The sequence below is a fragment of the Aotus nancymaae genome, unplaced genomic scaffold, assembly GCF_030222135.1.
Source record: "Aotus nancymaae isolate 86718 unplaced genomic scaffold, 86718_ANA_hifiasm-v0.15.2.pri h1tg000029l, whole genome shotgun sequence".
Lineage (NCBI taxonomy): Eukaryota > Metazoa > Chordata > Mammalia > Primates > Aotidae > Aotus > Aotus nancymaae.
The window spans coordinates 71,120,736-71,140,869 of NW_026988442.1; the positions used below are offsets into that span (position 1 = coordinate 71,120,736).

The 20,134-nt window shown below is 35.4% G+C and overlaps 1 protein-coding gene across 1 annotated transcript in view; it reads left to right on the forward strand.

The window, feature by feature from the left end:
- LRP1B (LDL receptor related protein 1B) overlaps positions 1 to 20,134 on the forward strand; it is a 1,560,879-nt gene that overhangs the window by 947,160 nt on the left and 593,585 nt on the right. The window contains exons 27-28 of the mRNA XM_064382912.1: positions 7,755 to 7,919; positions 8,186 to 8,430. Of these exons, the coding sequence (XP_064238982.1) occupies positions 7,755 to 7,919; positions 8,186 to 8,430 (410 nt within the window). The remainder of the gene's footprint in view (positions 1 to 7,754; positions 7,920 to 8,185; positions 8,431 to 20,134) is intronic.

Below are 20,134 nucleotides of genomic sequence, written 5' to 3' on the forward strand. Positions count from 1 at the left end.
ACCACTTATTTTAGTGAATCAAAGTATCCCAAGCCATACTTTTCTCCCACTAGACAACCGTTTCAGAGTCCACGTGCCTATTTCTAGTAAATATAAATATAGAGAATGTAGAATTGCGGAGTTACTGATACATAGCTGGATTCTCCACAACTGTAAAAAGCTTAACTGGATAGAGCATTTCAAGGTAGACACCAATTTCCCAATTGTTATACAGGCAAAAGATAATGCATCAGAAGTCGTTGTGTTATCATTGCAGAGTGTCAAGTACAGCCTTATCTACATCTAGTGGTGGCTTCTCCACAAATACTCACGTACTGCCTATAACTTCCAATTCATGGTTTGTTTTCAAGAATCAATCTTTTTCTTTCTTCCTTTCTTTCTTTCTTTCTTTTCTTTCTTTCTTTCTTTTCTTTCTTTCTATTTCTTTCTTTTCTTTTTTTTTTTTTTTTGAGTCAGAGTCTTGCTCTGTCACCCAGGCTGGAGTACAGTGGCAAGATCTCAGCTCACTACAAACTCCGCCTCCCAGGTTCAAGCAATTCTCCTGCCTCAGCCTCCCAAGTAGCTGAGATTAAAAGTGCATGCCACCACGCCCCGCTAATTTTTGTATTTTTAGTAGTGATAGGGCTTCACCATGTTGGCCAGGCTGGTCTCAAACACCTGACCTCAAGTGATTTGCCCACTTTGGCCTCCCACATTGCTGGGATTACAGGCATGAGCCACCATGCCCAGACTCTTATTTTTTTTTAAGCTTTCAAATCTCTCTACTGATCTTTGTTTGTGGAGATAACACTACAAATTAGATTGATGCTATGTTTGTATTCTTTCTATTGAAATCTTTTTGTTTTTAATGCTAAGTTTAAAAGCAGCTGACAAATAACAACCTGTTGTCAATGAAAGATGTGTGAACTCAAAATTTAATTGAATTGAGACACGTAATCTATTTCCTATTCATTATTTTCAAGAAAGGCATTTTGTTATTTAAATAACCTATCAACTTATATTAACCTTTGTTCCATTTTCTATTTAATTGGCAACATATTATATTATTTTGTAATTAATTTTGCTTATAAATAATTTCATGCTAATTTTCCAGATAATTAATATTTTTTATACAAAACAATTTTATCTTTAAACATAATATTTTTGGAAAATAAGCCCCAACACTGAAATTTTCTAAATGTCATCTGGTACATTTAAAAAAATTTGTATCTACTTCTTTGAGTTATTTACACTTTTATTAAACTTTTATTATAGAAATATTAAAATACACAAACTAGAAGGAATTGTATAATAAACTGTCTTGTAGCCATTATCTAGCTTAAACAATTATTAGTACATTGTACTCTGGTATATGAATGTTCATTTTTATCTTTTCCCAATAGTTTATTTTATTCACATATTTCATTATCAAACAATAAACAATTTAGGTATTATTTTTCTGAATATGCTTCTACAACCATAGCTGTGGAAAGCTGTGAAACTAGAATTAAAGCCATATACATAAAACTAAAGTTGTCTGTGAACCCCATAAACCTGAGACTGGTCTCAGTTAATCTAGAAAGTTTATTTTGCCAAGGTTGAGGGCATGTGTCCATGACACAGCCTCAGGAAACTGATTAATAAATGCAAACAAAAATAGACATGTGCCAGAGGTGGTCGGAGCACAGTTTTATTTTATACATTTTAGGGAGACATGAGACATCGATCCACATATGTAAGATGAACATTGGTTCCATCCAGAAAGGTGGGACAACTCAAAGCAAAGTTGGAAAGATTTGGTTATAGGTAGATACGAGACAAATGGTGGCCTGCTTCTGAGTTTCTGACTGCCGCCTGGTAAAGAAGGCAAATGCATTTATCTTGGTGAGCTGAGGGGTGACTTTGAATAGAATGGGAGGCAGGTTGGCCCTAAGCAATTCCCAGCTTGACTTTTTCCTTTAGCTTTGTGATTTGGGGGGCCCCAAGATTTATTTTTCTTTCATATTTCCCCCCTTTTCTTCTTAAAAAATTGAAGAAAGCATTTTAGAAAAAAATGAGTCACTGTTTTCAGGCCTCATCTGTTCTCTCATGGCTAGTTTATTCCTAAATGGGTAGGTCCTGAATTATTAGAAAAGCTCACTTTTAGCAGGTTGTGCAGTCTCATGCTCTGTGAAGAGAAAAGAGGGGAAGAGAAACAACAGCAAACGAAAGAACGATCCTGGAAAATCAGTGTAGGCCACATTACGGAACGAAAGTCACTTATGTATGTGGTTTAAAATAGGTACCTGTTATTTTCTTCAGCTTCAGTTCAGAGGGCTTTACGAAAGCGCAGCTTGTTCATTACTGAGCACAGGCCAAACTAACTTTGGGAGTAACTTAGTTTATACTTTAGCTTTGAAACAAAGACAATTACAATCCTTGCCCAAAACAAACCTTAGTGCCTGTGGACTAGACCGCCTAAAGCCACAAGATTAGAAGTGATGGAATCTTACTAAATTCAAGATGTAGCTATTTTTATTAAAATAGTATCAGTCCTATTTATTAAAGATAATACAAGCATAGATCCTTCTGTCTTGGGCTGGGTTTATAGTTTTGTAAACCCTATGCCAATTTTGATAGCTTATAGTATTTCGCAGAGATAAGTAAGAAATTGCTTGATTAATAATGCAAACAAAAAATGTATTCTAGCAATTCTTAAGATATTCTTAATGTTTCAACTACTTTACCATTAATTTTAAAGCTAGCTTATTTATTAAAGATTTTACTTGTTGCGTAAACTTGAAAAAGCATTTGTGTAGTCTTTTTTTTTCCTGATAAAGTATTTGATTCAAATGCTTTTATTTTCTTAAACCAACTAATTATAGCTCTTGTATGTATTTTTAATAGTGAAACACTATGTACATACACATAAATATATAAACACATTAGGCTTGCCGATAGAAATACCTGTTATAGGTTCATAAAGACTTTTTTTTTTTCAGTCATAGACTTTTGGATTCTTGATAACTTGTTTCACAACCCTAAGCAATTGTCAGCTAAATAGCCTTCATTTTTCATATTAAAAGAAACAACTCAGGTGAAAATCAAATAGCAAAATTTACATCATAGGGTACAGAGAGGAAAATCTGGTGGTGCTAGAGGAAAATTAAAGATGGATGCCAAATCAAATATAAAATTTAAGAAATCTATCATAGGATTGTATAAGGAGATCAATTTTATTTAAATATAGACTATCTTTTAACTGGATCTCTGAGCCCTGGGTAGAGCCCACACTGAATCATGAGTCTCCAAAAAGGGAAAATTATTATGAGGTTAGACCATGTGATGCTCTTACAATTCATTAAAAAAGTTATTTTTCAAACATAGACATTTCTAAGTGTCTAAACTATACAATTCCTTAAAAAACAAAGAGTAGCCTTTGTTGCAATAGCTACTTTAGTCAAAAAGAATCAGGTGATACAATAAAAAAGCAAGCAGTTTAAGAGCTGAGATGAATTTGTCTGTTTACATTTCTTTTCATTAAGGAAAAACAGAGGGTTTTCCCCAAAAGGGAGGCTGGTGCCTTCCCTGTTTTCTTTAAGGGACCCTAGGATATTATAAACTATTTTAGGTCCCTCACGCAGCAGAGAGTGCGAGAGAAGGGAGAGACAGCAGAAGTAAATGAAGAAAACAGAATTCAGTCAACTGAAGAGAAAAAAACTTTGGGTCAAAATTAAAGACAAGGTCCTAGGAGAGAGAGGAAAAAAACCTGAAGGCCTTTTAAATACACACACACACACACACACACACACACACACACACACACACATCTTGGATGTTAGCTTTTAATTAAGCTGACTTTTAACCATTGAGCTCCTTAAAAAAAAAATCTTTTAAAATTTCATTACCATATTTCAGCTAGGATAAATTGCTGCTATTTCAGAAGTACCAAGTATCAAATGAGAAGCCCGTTCTCATTTGATACTTGGTACTTCTGAAATAGCAGCAATTTAGGAACCAAACCCAGGCTGTCATGGTGGACAAAAAAAAACAAGGAGGCAGAACCTTTGCTATCAAACTGCAGCATGGGGTGTCAGCCATTGCTCCTTCAGTTTGGCCTGGATAGCAAAATGTTAGCCTTGTTATGTAAATAAACCCCTTTAGTAGTCAAAATAAAAAATCTCTAAAATTTATTTTGCTTTCACATGTCCATGAAACTGAAATTTTTTTTTTTTTTTAAAAAGAATTTTTTAAGAGCTCCTTACAAAATATTCTTTTAAAATCTTGTTACCATATTTCAGCTAGGATAAATTGCTGCTATTTCAGAAGTATCAACTATCAAATGAGAAAGGGCTTGATTTATAACTAATAAAAACCCATTGTTTGAAAGAAATGATCTGAGATGAATCTAATCCTATGATCTCTTGCCCTGAATCATATTCTCATGGCTTTGACTCAGATTTACTTTATAAAACTAATCTACTTTTCATCTATTTTCATATAAATGCTGCTGTAGTATTTAAACATTGGTGTTTAAATCATTGTATGTTCTCTTCCTCCCTCTTTCTCTCCCTTTCTCTGTTTCATCAGTTAGCAAGACTGAAAGTTTCCTTTTAAAAAATATTTATTCTCTATGTGTGTGAGCATACATGTACAAACACAAATATTTTCTCTGTGCTAATCATTCTGTGTGTAAATTGTTTACATCCATTATCTCACCTGATGTCCCCAACAAATGTGTACTATGATAGTTTGCATTTTCAGTTGAGAAAATGGGGTTTGAGATTAAGTATGCAGAAGTAAGTGACAAATTCCAACTTTGATCCAAGCTTGTTTTATACAAATGCATATACATTACCACTATTTAACACTGATGCAGTTATCTAATAACACTTACCAAATGTCAGTGTTTTAACTTATATAGGAAGTTCCACTCTCATCATCCTTCCCTTTTTTGTCATACTCTTTTAGCATATGTAATTACTGTTTATAATGTTTTGATTATTGTTTATAAATATAATATTTTGAACTGTCCTCTAATCATTTCATATTTGTAATTCCTGTTTCCTATAAGAGACTATGTTCTTTTCAAAAATTGAAGTCATGGTGAATGCTTAGTTTACATCATTTTACATTTCCTTAAGTAGACATAATTACTTTTAAAGGAAGATGGGTTAATTGAATTTTAAATTTTGTTCCAAAGCATTGTTTCATTTTACAAGATAATTTACCAAATTCCTATTTTCAAGGATTATACAGAATAATAAAAGAGTCAACAAATGACAAAACTATACATAAATGAAGAACATTTTTAATCATTTCATTATTTTATCATTTATCAACAAAACGTTGCCAGACCTGATAGAAAAATGTACTGTAATATTACTTTCTCTTTTTGATTACTGCCGTAAGAGTAAAGGGAATTTTCCCCTCCTTCTCTGAAGGTTCAAGTCTCCTGAAACAAACTGGCTAGAAATTAACAGGAGAAAAGGCATACAGAATTATTTATGTGCAAGTGTGCATGGGACCCGTACAAAGTAAAAGAATCAGAAGGCCAGATGGTTGAGGCTTATATACCCTTTTCATAAGGGCAAGGGAAATGGGGAATGTAAGGCATTTTGAGGAGTGGTAAATAATTTTCAGAGGAATTGAATGAGCCCAAAGAATAGACAATGTCCTGGAGCAAAATTCCTCCGACCTCTGAGGGGGGTGGCTATAGTTTCCAGGTAAAGGGCAGAACTTCACAGAGAACAAACATTGTCTTATCAGGCAAATAAAACCTCCCAGAAAAATCTCTGAGCTTCCCTCAGAACAATAGATGAAAAATCTGTTTGGGTGTGGTGATGAGTCTTTTCTCATCTTTGTTGTTTAATTATTTCTCGTTATTTAATGGAATTCCAAGGGAGGGGTTTTCAGACAATTGCATTTCTTTTGAAAGAGGTTTTGTTCAGTCAAATAAGGGTACTTCCAGGGAAAGAGCTCCTCCCTTGTGTTTGGGGTAAGAAAGAGAGAAAGAAGAAAAGGTTAGAATGTTCTTGAAAGGCAGCTTCTATGAACTTGCAATTTCCAAAAGTACGCAGCATGCGAAAGGCACCAATGCTTGCTGAGTGGTGGGTGGACTTGGAAAAGGAATCAAAAGTGCTCAGCATGCCAAAGCATCATACTTTGGCATATTATTCTCTGAGCCCCAATACTGTCCACACCCATCAATACTTAATTCTAAGCTCGTGAAATCTGTTCCTCTTCCATTTTTCCTTTTCACTTAATGAAATCCTTATATGCTTCACTTAATGAAATCCTTATATGCCCTCTCCTTCCCTCAATCTGAGATTGCTAAAACAAGAAACTGATGGTCTCCTGTGATTCTGTTTTTAACCTCATTTCTTACACTGAGTCCATCGGCTCGCCCTGACAATTCTACCTTCGGATTATATCTTGAATTGATTCACTTTTCTCCTTTACTGCCACCACCATACTCTAGGCTGCTATAATCTTTTCTGGTCCTTTATATAATCACTTAACATGCTCATACCATTTCCCCACTATTATCTATTCTCTGCATAATAATCACGGTGCCACAGTGATTAGACAGTATATCTGTAGTATCTGGTACAGTATAACCCGTATACATACAGATATACCATCTCTTCACTATTGTTAAGGCTTTTTTATTCCCCTATTTCAGCAAGCAGGAGTGTTACAGCTCTTTTCCTCCTGCCACCTGCAGCTCAGCAAGCAGGAAGCATTATAACTCTTTCAGTTCCACAGTTGAGCAAACTCCAGGTTCTTGTTCCATGACCAAAAGGAATAAGGTACATGGATACTGGAGAGAGATTATGAAGAGTAAAGTTCATTGAGTGAAAGGAAAGCTCTCAACGAGAGGGTACTCAGAAGTGAGTAGCCTTCTATGAGTCTGAGTCTGGGGTTTTTATGGGCTTCAAATGGGGGAATGCTTGCTAATTGGTTTGTGGATGGGCTTGGAAAATAAATCATTCAATTGGTTAAGTCATCATTCAGAAATAACCAATTAAGAGAGAGTGGGTGAGACATGGATAGAAGTTCTCACCATGGTTCATGAATTCTGTGTGGTTTTCAGACTTTAGACTGCCCTTGGCTTGAAGGTCGAGTTTCACCAGGGACCCATCCCTGACTGCCTAGGAATTAGTCTGTCTCCTGAAACTGTCACTGTGGCTGTATAAATTTACTATGTGACCAAATAACATTTCTCCTCTACTTAAAGTCCACCGAAGGACTATGCACTTCTTATTCTCTTAAAATAAAATCCAAAATAATGATCTTACCCTACAAGCCCCATATATTACCCTCTTTGACTTCATATTCCTCCCCTTTCCTCCTCACTCACTATACTTCTGATACATTGACCTTATTTCTGTTCCTTAAATAGCCCACATTATTTTCCCTATTAGGGCCTTAGCATATGTTATTTATTCTACTTGCCATGCTCTTTATACTGCTCATCTCATTGTTCAGTTTTAGTATAAGTATCACTCCTCAAAGTGCTTTTTTCTGATTACCTTCTCTAAGTAGGTGAGTCACCTGCTATTCTCTCTCATAGCAATTTTTTTTTCAAAATATTTCACGACTTATATATTTATGTACTTATTTAGTCTGTCTCCTCCACTGGACAATAAACCCCATGAGGGTAGATAATACATCTGTTTCTCTTGTGAATTATCACCTATCCAGTTCCTAGCACAGAGTCGGCACACAATAAACATCTGTGAAATTAATGACTAAAACAATAGCATTCTTTCTTTCTTTTTTTTTTTTTTTAGAATTCTTTTCTGGACAGACTGGGATGCAAATTTTCCTCGCATTGAATCTGCCTCTATGAGTGGTGCTGGGAGAAAAACCATCTACAAAGACATGAAAACTGGGGCTTGGCCTAATGGACTAACTGTGGACCACTTTGAGAAAAGGATAGTTTGGACAGATGCCAGGTTTAAAAAATTATCTTTTTTCTGGATTTTCTTTTACTTTCCTCAGATAATATTTACAACATTGGAAAGTTCCTAACATGTCAGTATCATGTATACATATATTAAAATTGGGGAGTGGATTTTTTTTTTCTTTCCACAAATCAAATACAAACCCATAAAAATATTCATAAAATACCTCCTCTGTCATTTAACTGAGTTATATGATTATGTCACTGGATTAGTTGAATGAGTTTTGACAAAGTACTCATGTATTTGCCTTTCTGTAGGTCAGATGCTATTTATTCAGCCCTCTATGATGGAACAAACATGATAGAAATCATCCGAGGTCATGAATACCTTTCCCATCCCTTTGCTGTGTCTCTATATGGGAGTGAAGTCTACTGGACAGACTGGAGGACCAACACATTGTCCAAAGCCAATAAGTGGACAGGGCAGAATGTCAGTGTGATTCAGAAAACCAGTGCACAGCCATTTGACCTTCAGATATACCATCCCAGTCGCCAGCCACAGGGTAAGTGCTTGTTTACTTATGGATTAACCACTTAGAAGGTGTTGTCATCTTAATCATATATTATTTGAACTATAAAACAACTTACATAAGTTGAAAGTTATTGATATCTTAAGCATACTCTATGAGGGAAGTGGTTTTAGCCTTTATTTTAACTCGTTTAGATTTTTTTCTCTTTCTCTTTTTATTTTCCTTATATATAAATATTTAGGGGCATCTGGGAATTAAGATCCTCCTATATATTTATTTTAAACTAAGTTCTCTAATTTTTAGATTATTACCATGTAGGATATTGGGAGGAGAGGGGGTGGCACATGAGAAAGGATGAACCATTTGCTTGAGTTCCTCTATTTTAAGAGAAGTGAGTTCACAGGAACATATGTGCTACCTCCACCCATGTCTTCCACCTTTTGGTTCAACAGTGAACTCCTTCTTGGTATCGTGATTATATTTCCTCTACTCAATCTTTGCCAAATGTTCCTATCCCAAGTCTCACTTTTCCCCCCCTTGGGATACCATGACCATTTGGTGTAACATCAGATCATCTTTTTATACTTTTCCCCCATTATATGTTATATAACCCATGGAAATCTCATTGGAATGCAGGCAGTGTCCCCTTCATTAGCATATTTTCATTTCAGATTCATGATTCTGAGATGACAAGCTCTCTCTTACATTTTCTCCCTCTCTTTCAGTGTGGAATAAGCAGATCTTCTAACTCATTAGCATTTCATGACATTTGTTCTACACATCGAGCCTTATTTTTCAAAATTTGTGTTATAATATCTTTTAAACATGACTAAAACAATTACCTCTGTGGTTGACAATATCACATGGCTATTCTTTGTCTTTCTTCAGTACATGGCCTTCATTCTCCCTTGATACTGTTTCTTCTACCAAAATCTCGTCTGCGTAATTTTCTGTGCCCTTCTCTGACAGTCTGATTGAATCTAATTCTTGTCCCAGATACTTTCAATTTCTCAGTTTCTATTTTTATATATAATTGATCCTTCTTTGCTACATAGGAGTTTCTATACATACTGGACTTTGTGAGCAGTAACTTTAATTATTTTCTTCCAGTCTTTCAACCTATAAGCTAAAAAGCATGAGGACATTATAGAAAGAAAGTATATAGATTAGTCATTTTTGCATTTAATAAGGATTCAGTAGATATATTGAATTTAACTAAATTTAAATAAGGCAAGAAGTTATGATTCTGACCAGCAATGTGCCACTAGTATAATGAAAAAGATACTCTTCTCTAGAACTTCCTTCAACAGAGGAATGCCTAGTCATAAGCAAACGCTGTAGATGACAAGCACTTACAAGATATAAATGGTTTTGATTATTTCAAGTGTAAAATTATTTATACGCTGCAGTTTTGTCCCTCAGATTGTTTTGCATTTTATATGAATTATAATTTCTTTGTTTAGAGCAATTTAAGTGAACTAGATCATGAAAAATGGCCTTGATCTATGTATTTCATCATTTCCCCCACCCAAAATTAGGATCAGTGTCTTTCATTTACTAACTGCGCTGTCTAATTTGCCTACATTGGCATGACCTTAGTAAATTCATAGAAGAGGAAGAACCACGATACTCTCAAGCTTTCCTGACATTTATGTATATATAGAAAAGAAATGAGAAATTCATTGCCATTTTTGGTGGGGGGAGGCATTCTTGACATCTTTACTTAACTCAAAATATGATTTATATATGATTTTTCTACTTTACATAAAATAAGCAAGTTTTTACTATGTGGATCTAATTTGACACATTTTTCCAGGATTCAGGGAAAATATTCTAGTCTTTAAATACATTTAGAGAATATCACCTATGAAAAGAACTTGCTGTTTTCTAAATGAAATTCAGTCAGTTTCCAATTTTGAGAGTGATCAAAGAACATTTTACTTTTCCCCATTATAAGGATCACTGTGCATATAATAATCATTATCTGTCCTGCTTATCTGCTTCAGTGAAGTAACACTTTCACTACTAGGGAAAAAAGATGCAGGAACATATCGACTATTTTATTACCAAGGATAGAATTAAAATGAAAATGATGACAAAGGCTCAGCATTAACACAAGTACAATAATAATGGCCCATTTTCTGGTGAATAATAACATGATGTTCATGAAAAAGTAATAAATTTAAAAAATACATGACATTCAGTACTATAAAATTGAAGTATGTCTTTCACAAATTAAAGAAATAAAGGTTACAAATACTATTTGAAGTTATCTAATCCTCCAAGGAGGAAATTAATAAAAGTGTTAGCACCTGTTTTCTTCTAAGTAAGCATTCATCTTTCACACAAACTTCCAAATTGGTTATTGGACATTTAAGCAGAATATTTTAGATCTCTTTTGTTTTTCATGTGGTTGTTAGATGGGACTAGGAAGAAACAAACCAAAGCTTGAACATATGCAACATGAGGGAGCAATAGTGGGTATTTTAAATATAAATTTAAAAAATTACAGCATGAGAGAGCCAAGCTTAGAGTTAATGGCATGGCCTGGGTTCATATCCTAAACCTATGCTTTATTAATTGCATTCTATACCCTTCATCATTAGCATAGTTTTATTTCAGATTAATGAGTCTCAACTATTTGTGTATTATTGGATATTAGTGGCAAGTTATTTAACCTCTCTGTATCTGTTTTTTCATCTGTAAACAGAAGATAATGTATCTACATCATAGGATCTAGTAAATATTGAGTTTAATCACTATTTAATGCAAACATTTAAACATGAGTTAATACATGAAAAGTTCTTAGAATAGTGCCTCATGCATAATTAGTGCTATGTGTTTGGTGTACATAAGTAAATTAAATTTAAAACACTAAAAGTTGCTGCAATTATATCATTTTACCAACCTCCTTTTGTAGAAATTTAGTTAATATTTTAATGAAATATTTTAAATATATTTTCTCACATTTAAATAATTCATAATGATCTTCCACATCATACTTTTCTATATCCTATCAACTTGCTTGAAAAATGCCAATAAAACTATGAATCACAACTCAAAGAAGAGCAATATTGTTCATCTCAAGAAAATCCAGGTTGCTATGGTTTGAACGTGTCTCCTAGGGTTATGTGTTGGAAACTTAATCCTCTCTCCTGCTCATGTGATGCCCATGTGGGCCCTCTGCTGTGTTATGACACAGCAAGAATGCTCTTAACTAAATACAGGCCCTCGATCCTGGACTCCCCAGCCTCCAGAGCCATGAGTCAAATGAATTTCTGTTTATTATAAATTATCCCATCTGTGGTATTCGGCACAACATGTACTGAGACACAGTGGTAGTATCAGTCAGATGGCACAGCTGTGAAATCTATCCTTTCTACGTACTCACCTTACCATCTAACACCACTCCTTATAGGTTCAGTGCAGGACACCGTAAGTGTGCATTCAAAGCTGTGGTTATACTAACAGTAGGAATGCTTTAAAATTTATTTGATCTTATAAAGTAACATTTTCTCACTATAGATATAAAATACAAAAAAAAAGTGGTACAAAAAATGTTTACACCCCTTTACCAGATCTAAAGGAAACAGACATTTTCATATTTTTCTTCTAGTTATATCTGTCCATTTGGGCTGCTGTGACAAAATATCATAAGCTATGTGGCTTGTAAACAAAAAGCATTTATTTCTCACAGTTCTGGAGCCCGGGAAATCCAAGGTCAAGGCATTGGCAGATTTCATGTCTGATGTGGACCTCCTCCTCACAAATGTCCTCTCACTGCATCCTCAGATGATGGAAGTGCCCAGCAAATTTCCTTGAGCTGCTTATAAGGGCACTAATCTGATTAATGAGGGCTCCACCCTCATGACCTACTTACTTCCTCATGTCCTCACCTATTAATGCTAACACACTGGGGATTAGGTTTCAAGCTATGAATTTTGGGTTGGCAAAAACATTCAGATGTTTTTCAACCAGATATCAAATAACAAGATAATAAACCAAATGAGCACTATTTACTGACGGACTACTGTGTACCACATTCGATTTACTTTTCCCCTAATCTTCAGAACCATCTGGCAAGACAGTTATTCACACTTTATATGAAAAAACTGTTTTAGGAAAGTTAAGTAACCTGGTTCAGAATAAAAAATCTCACTAGACACTATGGCTCATGCCCATATTCCCAGAACTTTGGGAGGCAAAGGTGGGAGAATTGCTTGGGTCCAGCAGTTTGAGACTAGCATGGGCAAAATGGTGAGATTACATCTCTACAAAAATTACAAAATTAGCTGGGTGTGGTGACACATACCTTTAGTCCCAGGTACTTCGGGGACCGAAGTGGGAGAATCACTTTAGCCTGCGAGGTCAAGAATGCAATGAGCTATGATCACGCACTCCAGCCTGGGTGACAGAGCAAGGTCCTGTGGCAAGTAATAGTAATAATAACAGAATTAAATCTCATCAATGGTAGCACCAAGATTCCAATGAGTATGGGAACTCCATAATCCATACTTCATTTCTTCCTAAATTAAGAAAGCTTTGCCTCTCTTTCAAATGTAAGATTTTACTACATTTTAAATTTTGTATCTTTCTTTTTACAGTTACCATTGGCATTTTTTTGTTTTTATGAATGTCTTATAAAATCTCATTTTTAATTCTTATACATTTTCACAACCCATATGACTATTAAAAATGTTCTCAAGTATTCATGCATTACTGGACATTTAGTTTATTGTTATTTATTTGTTTTTGAGACAGAGGCTTGCTCTGTCACCCAGGCTGGGGTGCAGTGGCATGATCTCCATTCACTGCAACCTCCACATCCCAGATACAAGCCATTCTCCTGTCTCAGCCTCCCAAGGAGTTGGGTTTATGGGTGTGCGCCACCATACCCAGCTAATTTTTGTATTTTTAGTAGAGATGGGGTTTCATCATGTTGGCCAGACTGGCCTCAAACTCTTGAACTCAAGTGATCCACCTCCTCTGTCTCCCAAAGTGCTGGGATTACAGGTGTGAGCCACCATGCCCAGCCAGTTTATTTTAATTCATTGCTATTTAATCATAAACTTTAATGCATGTATCTATAAATATTTTTATATTTAGTAGATTTTTGTGCTTTTTAGCAAATTTTATGATTGTTTTGTGGTTGCCAGAAAAAATATCTGAACATAAACTCCTCCAATTAGCAAAGCTTCACTGAACTGTAATGAAAATTGGGTTATAGTTTCTTATATTATTTTTAGAACAAAGGGAAATACTGGATAGCTATGAGATATGTGTACCTTTTTTTTTTTTTTTTTTTTTTTTTTTTTTTTTTTTTTGAGTCAGTGTCTTGCTCTGTTGCCCGTGCTGGAATGCAGTGATACGATACAGTCTCTGCTCACCGCAACTTCTGCCTCCTGGGTTCAAGCAATTTGTCTGCCTCAGCCTCCCGAGCAGCTGGGACCACAGGTGTGTGCCACTTTGCCCAGCTAATTTTTGTATTTTTAGTAGAGACGGGGTTTCACCATATAGGCCAGGCTGGTCTCAAACTCCTGACCTCGTAATCCGTCCACCTCAGCCTCCCGAAGTGCCGGGATTACAGGCGTGAGCCACTGCACCCAAACATCTATACCCTTCGAGAGATATGCATATACACACAATGTAGTTCTAGTTCCACCAAAATTCATGGTATAATAGGGAATCAAAACCATAAGAAAATATCTGCAACTGGCTGGGCGCGGCAGCTCACACCTGTAATCCCAGCAATTTGGGAGGTCGAGGGGAGATCAGGAGATCAGGAGATCAGGACCATCATGGCCAACATGGTAAAACCCCGTCTCTGCTAACAATACAAAAATTAACTGGGCATGGTGACGCATGCCTGTAATCCCAGCTACTCGGGAGGCTGAGGCAGGAGAATTGCTTGAACCAGAGAGTCGGAGGTTGCAGTGAGGCAAGATCGTGCCACTACTCTCCAGCCTGGTGACAGAGCAACCAAAATGTGACTATTGAAGCCAAAATTTAAAATCTAATATTAGCAAAATAAATCTATACAGAATTTAAAGAGAGAAATGTAACGCGAGTAAATTAGATTTAGTCTAGAGGTGATGTATTTAGTCTGTTCTCACACTGCTTTGAAGATAGTACCTGAGACTAAGTAATTTATTTACAAAGGAGGTTTAATTGATTCCAAGTCTTGCAAGTCTGTGGAGGCCTCAGGGAACTTGCAATCATGGTGGAAGGCAAAGGGGAAGTGTCACACATGTAACCCTCAGCTCTCGTGAGAACTCTCTCAATATCAGGAGGACGACTTGGGAGAAACAGCCCCTGTAATCCAATCATATCCTACCAGGTCGCTCCCTCAATATGTGGGAATTACAATTTGAGATGAGATTTCGCTGGGGACAGAGAGCTAAACCATAGTAGGTGGTCTAACTGAGGCTGAACAGAGGCTGGAACCATCAGTTCAATGCCCAGCTCCTCTGCCTTATACTTTGACCTCCAGAGAAGCTCTTAGTTCTGATTAGTACATTTGTATATTGTGCTGTTGGCAAAGACAGTAGTGGCAGTCATGAAATATTCCAATCATAGAAGTAACACAATGGAATGTATGTATTAGGCATGTGTTTATAAGTTAAAGTAAAGATGAGATTGAGGAGGGGAAGAGATTAGAGAAAAGGGGGAGTAGTTTTAGGCATATGACATTTTCTTTGCCAAAAAAAAAAACAGTAAAACAAGAAAATGTAAAGGAGAAAGAGCACAAAGTATTAGTTTTATCATGATAACTAAAATTTGAGTATTAAGTATTGGGGTATTTGGAACTATAATTTCATATGTACTATAGTTTCACACTATTTAGAATAGTTCCATTTTATTTCCATATGTTTTTGGAAGATTTATCTATATTAATTCTATATCAATTGGACTAATAACTGTACACTTTAACCTAAATTCTCTATTTTTGTTATTTTGTGTGTATTGAGAATTTATAGCATATAGTTGTTATTTAATCACCTGCTGAGTAAATATACAGGAGAATATTAATGTATTTTTAGTATAGAGAGTACTTATTTAAATATACTAGCTACTTTTATAAATATCAACATCAGTGTAGGTTTTTTTTAAGCTGAAAATGAAAAATTCACATTTATGAAGCCATCTAGTCTAACTATATTTTTATCATTAAAATACGATTATTAATTAAGTTTCAGGTATATTAAAAAACAACACCAACAAACAAAAATCATTTACAGCAAACACTTTTTGGGTCATATGTTAGTTTTTATTTGAATAATGAGATCTGGGTTTAAATAATGAAGCATTAAATAAAAATGGTTTTGTGATTATGACTTTGTAATAATAAATGAGCACTTCCATTATTTTTTTTTTTGTTAGGCCTTTACAGGTGTTAGTTTCAATGTGTGCAAAGACTTGCAGGAACAGCTCTCCATCTGAGACTCCTTCTCACACATGCCAATTATAAATTCTTACACTAACTCAAATTTTACCTCCTCTACGTTCATGGTTAACACCATAAGGACTCAGCATTTACAGTTGTATGGTTATTTATTTATTTATTCATTAATTGTTTCCTAACCCTGTCTTATCTACTCACCTAGATTATAAAATATTTGAGGAACAATGTTTCATTTATTTCTTTGTGTCAACTGTAGAGTCTAGCTAAGTCCTTTCTAACAATATTGATAATTATAATTATAGCAGCTAATACTTGATAATCCTTATTGCATTTCCATGAGAAAAATTGTTAGCAACCCAGTTTTACATGTGAGGAACCTAAGACAGAGAAATACTAAGTAAATTGCTCAAGGTCTAATAGCCAAGGGATAATCATTCTGTTATCTGAACCCAGGGAGCCAAAGCTTGTGTCTTACTCATTACACTCTACAGGCAGAAGACATTGAATGCATGTATATTCTTCTTGAAATTGTTGCATCTTATCACTAGATGGCAGTAGAGAGTCGTGTTTTATTGACTTTCTCCTTGGACAACTTCCTTACCTTCCTGGAGTTTATAGTCTAAAAAGAGGAACAGACTAAATTAACAATTAGGATGAATAAAATCATTGTTACAATGGATGGATTTCCAATGCAAGAGTATAGTACGCGTATTTTAAGAGGTAGCAGGGTGTGGTCCTAAAAACAAAACAAACCTTGGGATTAGCTTAGTTTAATTCTTCCCTCTGTCACTCACTAGTCATGCTACCTGAGGTAAATTACTTAACTTGGAGGAGTTTTATTTCCTCATTTGCAGATTGAAGCAACTACAAGTAAGGAAAGAATAAATCAAGGACAAGATTGGGCAGGGGTCAGATCATGCTCACACTCAATGTCCCTACAAAGAAATACAGAGTTTTATCCTCTGGGATAAATGATTCCAATGATGTTAAACTTGAGTGTGCATTAAAATTAACAGAGGGTTTATTAAAACACATATTGGTAGGTGTTACCCAGAGATTCTGATTCAGCAGATCTTAGGTGGGGCTTGAGATTTTGCATCTTTAACAAATTCTCAGGATATATGATGCTGCCTTCAGATCTATTGCTCTAGGAAAAGGAGAAAAACAGAAAATATTTGGTCAATGGAGTAAAAAAAGAGATTTGCATGATAGAAATTTGTAAAAGATTGATTGGAGAGACAGGATTGAAGTGTGTATGTATGTGTGTGTATGTATGTATAGAATATGTCTGTATCCATATTATGTTACACACACACACCCACAGAGAGAGAGAGAGGGAGAGATTATAGAAATTAACTCCTGTGCTTATGGAGGCCAAGAAGTGCCACAATCTACTATAGGAAAACAGGAGAACCAGGGAAACCAGTGGTGTAACTCAGTCCAAATCTGAAAGCCTAAAAACCGAGAGGGGTAGGTGGGTAATGGTATAAGTCCAGGTCCAGGAGTTCACAGGCCCAGGACCAGAAGTACCAGTGATGGAGTGTAGGATAAGATGTATGTCCCAGCTCAAACAGAAGACAAATTTGCCTTTCCTCCACCTTTTCATTTTATTTAGGACTTCAACAGATTGGATGATGCTTCCCTGTATTGGCAAGGGCAGGAACTTTTTAACCCAGTATACTAATTCAAATACTCAATTCTTCTAGAAACACATTCAGAAATAATGTGTTGCCAGCTATCTAGGCATTCTCTACGCTAGTCAAGTTGACATAGAAAGTCAACCATCACAGGAAGCTACTTCAGTAGATCAGGAGGTGGCTGATGCCAAAATCTGGGAGATAGTTTTAGGTGAAATGGTTTCTGATGAGATATACTTAGAGGTGAAATCAGTAAAAAGTAGTAACAGATTTCAGTGGGGAATCTGGGGAAAGGAGAAAGAATATGGGATGGCTTTAAGGGAGGAGGTCAGCAAATGCATTCTGTGAAAGGCCAAATAATATTAATGAATATTTTAGGACTTGCGGGCCACGTGTTCTCTGTTGCAGTTACTCTGCTGCAGCTGTAATGTGAAAGCAGTCATATGGGAAATGAATAAGTGTGGCTGTATGCCAATAAAACTTAATTTCTGGACACTGAAATTTGAATTTCATACAAGTTTTATGTGCCATGAAATAGTATTCTTCATTTAGATTTTTTTCCAACTGTATAAACAAGTTGCTCATAAGCCAGTATTAGCCTTTAGGCCATTGTTTGCAGACACTTGATTTAAAGAATTAACTGAAAAATTAAACTTTGGAATGTCCTGAATTTGAGATACTTACAGGATTCAATAGAATATTTAGGGCTAAAAAAGAAGGAAAGTTTGGTCTAAAGCTACAGCTTTCATAGTTATTCAATTGTAGGTTGAAGGCAAAAGGTAGATAAGACTTCTTATGACTATTACAGAAAATGAAAAAGGGCAAGGATAGAGCCTTGGAAAACTCCAACACTAAAAAGAAAGGCAAAGAAGGATGCTCAGAAAGAGGAGACCAGAGATTTTAGGACTAAAAATAAAGACATAAATGTATTTGTTGGATTAGGCAACCTGGAAGAAGGTCAGTGGTAAATTTAGTGAGAAAAATTCCAGTGAGTTTGTTTGCATATGTCCTCGTGATCCTAAATGTGTCTAACATTAGATATTAGTATGACTTTTGACTCTGTTTACTACAAAATATAATTTATTAAATAGGTCTATATTGTTCATTCAAACAGTAAATTCCAAAAAATACCTTTATAGCAATCAGCTTAGTCTAGAGCCGGATTACTTGGGTTCAAATTCCAAATTTGTCATATCCTGACTTCTAGTGCATGAGTAGTAGTTTGTTTCTCTGCATTAGTTTGTGTTTGTTTGCTTGTTTGTAGATGTATAAAATGGAATTGTTGTGAAGATTAAATACATTAGTCTCTCTTTTTTGTTTTGTTTTGTTTTTGAGATGGAGTCTCACTTTGTCACCCGGACTGCAGTGCAGTGGTACAATCTCTACTCACTGTAACTTCCATCTTCCGAGTTCAAGCAATTCTCCAGCCTCAGCATCCCAAATAGCTGGGATTATACGTGCATGCCACCATGTCTGGCTAAATTTTGTATTTTTAGTAGAGATGGGGTTTCACCATGTTGGCCAGGCTGATCTCAAACTCCTGACCTCAGGTGATCCACCTGCCTCGGCCTCCCAAAGTGCTGGGTTACAGGCATGAGCCACTGTGCCTAACCACATTAGTTTCTTTTAAGCACTTAGAAGATATCTGGCAAGTGCTAAGCACTTCATAAGTATTTGTTAAGTAAATTAAATAGATTAGATTAGATAGATAGATAGATAGATAGATAGATAGATAGATAGATAGATAGATAGACACACAGATACACAATTCTCTTACTTTGTTTTGCACTTTGCCATCAAACTCTCCTCCCCCCACCCTGGAAGGGAGTTGTGTGTAAGCATGAAGAAAGTATAAATGTACTACCCATCTGCCATGTCCTTCTTCTCTGTGTCCTCTCCCAGCCCAAAGGTGTGTTCTTCATCCACTCCAGCTGCAGAGTTAAATTTTCTCACAAACCCAGCAAGAATCTACCAACCTGAGTTTTTCTCTTTTCTTTTGTATTTCTTTTCTTAGCTGCTGTAATTGGATTTAAAAAAAAATACTTCCAAAATGTGATTGTTATTTTAAATATACAGTGTCGTGCCACAAACTCTTTATCTGTTAGATTTGCACCAATTATAAGATGTCTTTCTCTTTTTGTAGAAACTTATTTTTCATCTAAACAGAACTTGGTTTAAAGGGGTCTTAAATATTTGTTGATAAAAATAGTACTATTTTGGCAGGAACATTTTAGTTTACTTTCAAAGTAAGGCTACTGACTCAACTGCTCCTTTTAAATTTGATTTTGAAAACCATAGCAACTGGTAAATATACAGTGTTTTAGATAATAATATAACAAACTTAAAAAAAAAATCAAAACCCAGAAAAAGAGAGAATGAATAAGACATTGAGAGGTTTTCCCACAGTTACAACAATAATTAGGTTAAATATAGTTATAGAAATTATACTCTCAGTCTCCATTTCCCATCCTTTTATAAGACATCAATGAATTGCTCCATGAATGAACGAGTGAATAAATCTAAATGAATTGCTTCATCTAGAGCAGTTGCGTATTACAGTGGTTAAAGCCTGGATTCTGGAATCTGAATCTTACTGTTCTCCTCTTAATACTGTTGTGATCTTGACTGAATCTTTTTTACCTTCTCAAAGTTAAGTTTAGTCTTTGCAAAATGAAAGCAATTTATTTTTATAAACAAG